The 6511-nt window shown below is 35.6% G+C and overlaps 1 protein-coding gene across 1 annotated transcript; it reads right to left on the bottom strand.

Moving 5' to 3' along the window:
* Positions 1–489: 489 nt before the first annotated feature.
* On the bottom strand, positions 490–2627 carry LOC134683094 (acetylcholine receptor subunit beta-like 1). Its single transcript, XM_063542171.1, has one exon. It carries the CDS (start codon positions 2476–2478, stop codon positions 850–852), a length of 1629 nt encoding a protein of 542 aa, XP_063398241.1. The 5' UTR covers positions 2479–2627; the 3' UTR covers positions 490–849.
* Positions 2628–6511: the final 3884 nt, after the last annotated feature.

The raw sequence follows: 6511 nt of genomic DNA, 5'->3' as shown, positions 1-6511 counted from the left end.
CTATTTGCCACTAGACGTTAAGCAAATACTTAATCAATCAATCTTATTAATACGTATATCTGAGACTGTTATCTTTAAATATGTATCCTGATCACGGCTTTCCCTTCTACAGCATAGTTAATACTATTTGTCTTACCCCTTTCATCTTAGAAAATTCTGCAAGCCTTTTGTGGATTGTTATATTCGTCTTTTAAAGCGTGGTCATGTCTGTCGTTTTCAATTCACAACGTTTCCCTTCTTGTAACTTTAAATTTTTCTTAATATTTTTTAGCTGTCACAAAGGATCCCTTGGTGACTGTTAACCAGAGATAGTCATGACCTAATATCTTCTTTAAAAAAAATAAGTCGGGCCCTGTTACAAAAAACTAGTCGCTAGTATATTTTAAACAGATATGTATTCAGGGACCTCTTATTCTTTAAAATCAAAACCTTATACATGTCCAACAAAGACATGCAAAATCACCCCCCCCCCCCCCCCGAAAACATCTATTAGCTGTAACAAAAAAAAAACCCAAAGCAGTCAATACCTCATACTTTTAAAATCAAGACAACTGATACGTGTTATTCAAATACAACTAATAACCTTACACATGTAAAACAGTCAGGACCATCTTATTTGTAAAAAAAAGGTTGGTAACCTTTGACATGTTTGATGCCGGATTTCTTCTACTTGTAAAATAAATTAAAGTACAGTCTACTTTAAATGTACAAATAATAGAATAGAAAGTCAATTATTTTACAATTAAATTACCGAAAAACGTGACTTAAAATATAATGATAATGGTTCAAGCAAATGTTAAATGCGTTTACAATTTCTATAAATACTTTATAATGTTCGTAATGTATGTTTTATTGCCCTGTTCCTACATTTGCTGTGTTTTCTTGTATGTTGTCTGTTTCACCGATTCGTTTAATGACAGCATTAATTATTGCATCCTGATCTATATATTCAAATATGTGGGGTGCCTGCATTAGAATTCCAAGAGTTCCACCGATAGTCACAATGAGAAAGATGTAAAATAAGAGCCGGTCTAATACTAAGGCTACGTATCGCCAGTCATCCAGAACTGTTTCAAATTCATTCTCAGTTTCAAGGTGGTGTGTTATAAAACTTAAAGCTTCGGTGGCTTTGAATAACTCAGCAGTTACCCTTTTGGGCATATTTTCTGTATTCCCAGCTTTGATATCACATTTCATGTGGTTCAGCTTACAGTTTGAATGGGGAAATTCTGCCAAGTCTAACGTACTCGAATGCCTGCTAGAATTTCTACTGCCTGACAAAGGATAGTGTTCTGCCGATAAATAACTGTTTTGTTGAGCCTGTTGTCTTTTAAGTTGTTTTGCTTTGTTAATCTTAGCCTGTTCAAGCAAGGGACGCCATCTACTGTCATGATCAGGACGTTCCAGATGTAACAATTTCGGAAGCATGTTTAAAAACACATATCTTACCCAGTACGGCATTTTATGTGTTCTAGGGGTTCTGTAGTTTCTATTGATAACGACAACTGTTAAACAAATAGCTGATATGTTCATTATAAATGTAAAAAGCAAATACTTTGCAATTAAAGGAATCTGCAATGATGGTGGTAGAATTTTTGATATCAGAAGCAGGAACACAACCAAGGCAAGTAAGATAGAGATACAGAGAGTTATCTTTTCACCAGCATCAGCCGGTAGTGCAAATACACAGATACTGACAAACGATACCAAAACGCACGGTATTATCAAATTGACTGTATAAAATAACGTTTTCCTTCGTAAGACAAACTTGAAAACAATGAGATATTTGTAATCCTTCGTTTCAGAATCATTAATCCTTTCAATTTTCCCCGGAAATTCAATTATATCCCAAGTACCGCTTTTAAGGTAATCAGTCGGGTCAACATAATCCATATTCTTATAAAAACGAAACTTTAACTGGTCCCCTTTATAAGTCCAAGATCCGAACTTCATTTCACAGACTTGTTGATCAAAGGGGAAGTATTCCACATCTATTGTACATGAGCTTTTATATATGGCTGGGGGTACCCATGAATGGTTCCCGTCCCATCCCAGAACTACGTTTGATTTGTATGAGACCTCATATTTTCCATCAGCATTGTTAAACAAGACAATGTCCGGCTTCCACATCTTTGCATGATCGATACGTATATTTTTGACGCCGCCATATTCCTCTGGATCCCATTTTATCTGATAGTCATGCCAGAACATCTGAAGCCATACATTGGTCTTCATTATTTGATTTTTCTCATCTATATTGATCAATTGACTTAGAGCGACATTGAATGCCACTGTAAGTGTGTCATTAACATTTCTTACTGGTCTGATCAAAGGATTGTATCTCCCATGTTCAAATAAATCATTAACTAGCCGAACTTCATCCTCACTGTTTAATCCACGTGTATGGCGCGTAGTCCGACACAATTTTATAATCATTATAATTAATAAAAGGAATAAATGGTTAAATCCAAACATCATAATAAACAATCATTTTCTGTCTGTCGCCATTACACTTAATATTGTATTTCTCCTGCATACACTGTGATACACAAATTGATAGATATTTTCAGTGTGTTGTTAGTAAGATATTAAGGAAGAAAATGAATGATGAATTACGCGGCAGTTGTATTGAATATTTTCTGTCCTGTTACATATATAAATCATGCATGACGTCTTAACTAATCATATTATGTAAATTTTCCAACAAACAAATCGAATTATATTGTATGTTAAATCGAATTTTCATAATATTTTCTTTACCATTACGATTAATTTTCCTTAAAAACAATGTTTTTCGAAAGTAATGGTTTGATTTTCTTTTATTGAAATTAGTTAATGGGACAAAATTGTTTCCATTTAATTCCCATTTATGATTCTGAAAATTATGAAATATATCCCATCCCATTAAGTCATCATGTGAAAATGATGTACATGTATATACGTTCAAGACAAAAAGGGGATAATTCCCAATAAATTTATTAACAGTAAGCCAGATAAATCTTTTACAATTTTTTGAAAAGATATTTCAAATGGTATTTTTGTCAGTAGACACTTTTTATATATAATTCTACTTTACGCTCGGAATATCTCCGCCTTACGGCTTTGAACCATCTAATTGTATAGGATATATGGTTTGACTTCTATAGTAACGATTCAATCATGTATGCAGAAAAGGTCTTCCGAAATCATCTTGACACATCTTCATTTTTTCTACACAGAAATATAATTATTCAAATCATGCAAATAAAAGAAAGAAAAATGAATCATCAGTATATTCCATATCACTTTTTCTAGAGCACAAAACATGCAAAACAACATGCGCAATAAAAAAAAAACCCACTGTAAATAATTGATACCTTTGAAATTCTTATTATGTACTAACCTACTCCCTGATATTTTCAAAACTTGGTGTGTATGCGGAATCAACTATTTTAATTACTTCGACTTGTTCAATTATGCAGCTAGTCGATTTGCAGTCTGAATTGGATATCAACCGTGCCGACTGAATTTGCTTTTCAAGTTTGGTACTGACTTAGACAAAGATGGCAAAATGTTTATAATCAGGTCCTTTTAGAATAAAGCTCTGTATTGGTCATTCTGGTTTAATGTTCTATCAAGACTCTCAGTTTAATGTTCTATCAAGACTCTCAGTTTAATGCTCTGTCCATGCACTATAGGTTTAATGCTATGTTCCTGTCCTCTTGGTTTAATGCTATGTTCCTGTCCTCTTGGTTTAATGCTCTGTCTAAGCACTTTAGGTTTAATGCTATGTTCATGCACTATATGTTTAATGCTATGTTCCTGTCCTCTTGGTTTAATGCTCTGTCCATGCACTATAGGTTTAATGCTATGTTCCTGTCCTCTTGGTTTAATGCTCTGTCCGTGCACTATAGGTTTAATGCTATGTTCCTGTCCTCTTGGTTTAATGCTCTGTCCATGCACTATAGGTTTAATGCTATGTTCCTGTCCTCTTGGTTTAATGCTCTGTCTAAGCACTATAGGTTTAATGCTCTGTCCGTGCACTATAGGTTTAATGCTATGTTCCTGTCCTCTTGGTTTAATGCTATGTTCATGTCCTCTTGGTTTAATGCTATGTTCCTGTCCTCTTGGTTTAATGTTCTACCAAGACTCTCAGTTTAATGCTCTGTCCATGCACTATAGGTTTAATGCTATGTTCCTGTCCTCTTGGTTTAATGCTATGTTCCTGTCCTCTTGGTTTAATGCTCTGTCTAAGCACTTTAGGTTTAATGCTATGTTCATGCACTATATGTTTAATGCTATGTTCCTGTCCTCTTGGTTTAATGCTCTGTCCATGCACTATAGGTTTAATGCTATGTTCCTGTCCTCTTGGTTTAATGCTCTGTCCGTGCACTATAGGTTTAATGCTATGTTCCTGTCCTCTTGGTTTAATGCTCTGTCCATGCACTATAGGTTTAATGCTATGTTCCTGTCCTCTTGGTTTAATGCTCTGTCTAAGCACTATAGGTTTAATGCTCTGTCCGTGCACTATAGGTTTAATGCTATGTTCCTGTCCTCTTGGTTTAATGCTATGTTCATGTCCTCTTGGTTTAATGCTATGTTCCTGTCCTCTTGGTTTAATGTTCTACCAAGACTCTCAGTTTAATGCTCTGTCCATGCACTATAGGTTTAATGCTATGTTCCTGTCCTCTTGGTTAAATGCTATGTTCCTGTCCTCTTGGTTTAATGCTCTGTCTAAGCACTATAGGTTTAATGCTATGTTCATGCACTATATGTTTAATGCTATGTTCCTGTCCTCTTGGTTTAATGCTCTGTCCATGCACTATAGGTTTAATGCTATGTTCCTGTCCCCTTGGTTTAATGCTCTGTCTAAGCACTATAGGTTTAATGCTCTGTCCGTGCACTATAGGTTTAATGCTATTTTCCTGTCCTCTTGGTTTAATGCTCTGTCCATGCACTATAGGTTTAATGCTATGTTCCTGTCCTCTTGGTTTAATGCTATGTTCATGTCCTCTTGGTTTAATGCTATGTTCCTGTCCTCTTGGTTTAATGCTCTGTCCGTGCACTATAGGTTTAATGCTATGTTCCTGTCCTCTTGGTTTAATGCTCTGTCTAAGCACTATAGGTTTAATGCTCTGTCCGTGCACTATAGGTTTAATGCTATGTTCCTGTCCTCTTGGTTTAATGCTATGTTCATGTCCTCTTGGTTTAATGCTATGTTCCTGTCCTCTTGGTTTAATGCTCTGTCCGTGCACTATAGGTTTAATGCTATGTTCCTGTCCTCTTGGTTTAATGCTATGTTCCTGTCCTCTTGGTTTAATGCTATGTTCATGTCCTCTTGGTTTAATGCTCTGTCCATGCACTATAGGTTTAATGCTATGTTCCTGTCCTCTTGGTTTAATGCTTTGTTCCTGTCCTCTTGGTTTAATGCTCTGTCCGTGCACTATAGGTTTAATGCTATGTTCCTGTCCTCTTGGTTTAATGCTATGTTCCTGTCCTCTTGGTTTAATGCTATGTTCATGTCCTCTTGGTTTAATGCTATGTTCCTGTCCTCTTGGTTTAATGCTCTGTCCGTGCACTATAGGTTTAATGCTATGTTCCTGTCCTCTTGGTTTAATGCTATGTTCATGTCCTCTTGGTTTAATGTTATGTTCCTGTCCTCTTGGTTTAATGCTATGTTCCTGTCCTCTTGGTTTAATGCTATGTTCCTGTCCTCTTGGTTTAATGCTATGTTCCTGTCCTCTTGGTTTAATGCTATGTTCCTGTCCTCTTGGTTTAATGCTATGTTCATGTCCTCTTGGTTTAATGCTCTGTCCGTGCACTATAGGTTTAATGCTATGTTCCTGTCCTCTTGGTTTAATGCTATGTTCCTGTCCTCTTGGTTTAATGCTCTGTCCATGCACTATAGGTTTAATGCTATGTTTCTGTCCTCTTGGTTTAATGCTTTGTTCAGGTCACTTTGGTGTATTGCTCTGTTCATATCATTTTGATGTTATGTTCTGTTCAGTTCCTTATTGTAATGCTTAATAATTCAGATCATTTTGGTGTAATTCTCTGCTCGGATCACTTTGGTTTCATGCTCTGTTTAGAACATTTTGGTGTATAATGCTCTGTTCAGATCATTTTGGTTCAATGCTCTGAATCCTTTTGGTTTGTTGATGTCGTGTTGGTTAAATGCTTATTTTCAGTCGTTTAACAACTTTTGGTTTAAATGCTCATCTTAGCAGGTTATAGTTTGAATGCTCTCAATTCCATTAATGTAAAATGTTTTTTGATATTCCAAATTTTTACTGTCGATCATACCTTATGAATTCGCGGGTATCAATCACCCTGTTGACTGGTTGATATGCTAGGTCGGTCCCCTCCGTAAAAACATACAGTATGCCTTCGGAATATACAAATATTAATTGGTATTGTCAAGAATTAAAATAACGGCCGGGAAACAGACTATAAATATGTAAGCATTAGGGACAATTTATTACATTCATTTGAAAAAATAAATAAAAAAATAACCAATTTTAACAGTCAACTC

Source organism: Mytilus trossulus, chromosome 9, assembly GCF_036588685.1.
Source record: "Mytilus trossulus isolate FHL-02 chromosome 9, PNRI_Mtr1.1.1.hap1, whole genome shotgun sequence".
NCBI classification, from domain to species: domain Eukaryota; kingdom Metazoa; phylum Mollusca; class Bivalvia; order Mytilida; family Mytilidae; genus Mytilus; species Mytilus trossulus.
Note: the sequence above shows the minus strand (reverse complement) of the source record. Positions and strands in the feature narration are given on the sequence as shown.

Bases quoted from the DNA above. Each gene is read 5' to 3' on its own strand.
- LOC134683094 (XM_063542171.1), bottom strand. From the start codon at position 2,478: ATGATGTTTGGATTTAACCATTTATTCCTTTTATTAATTATAATGATT.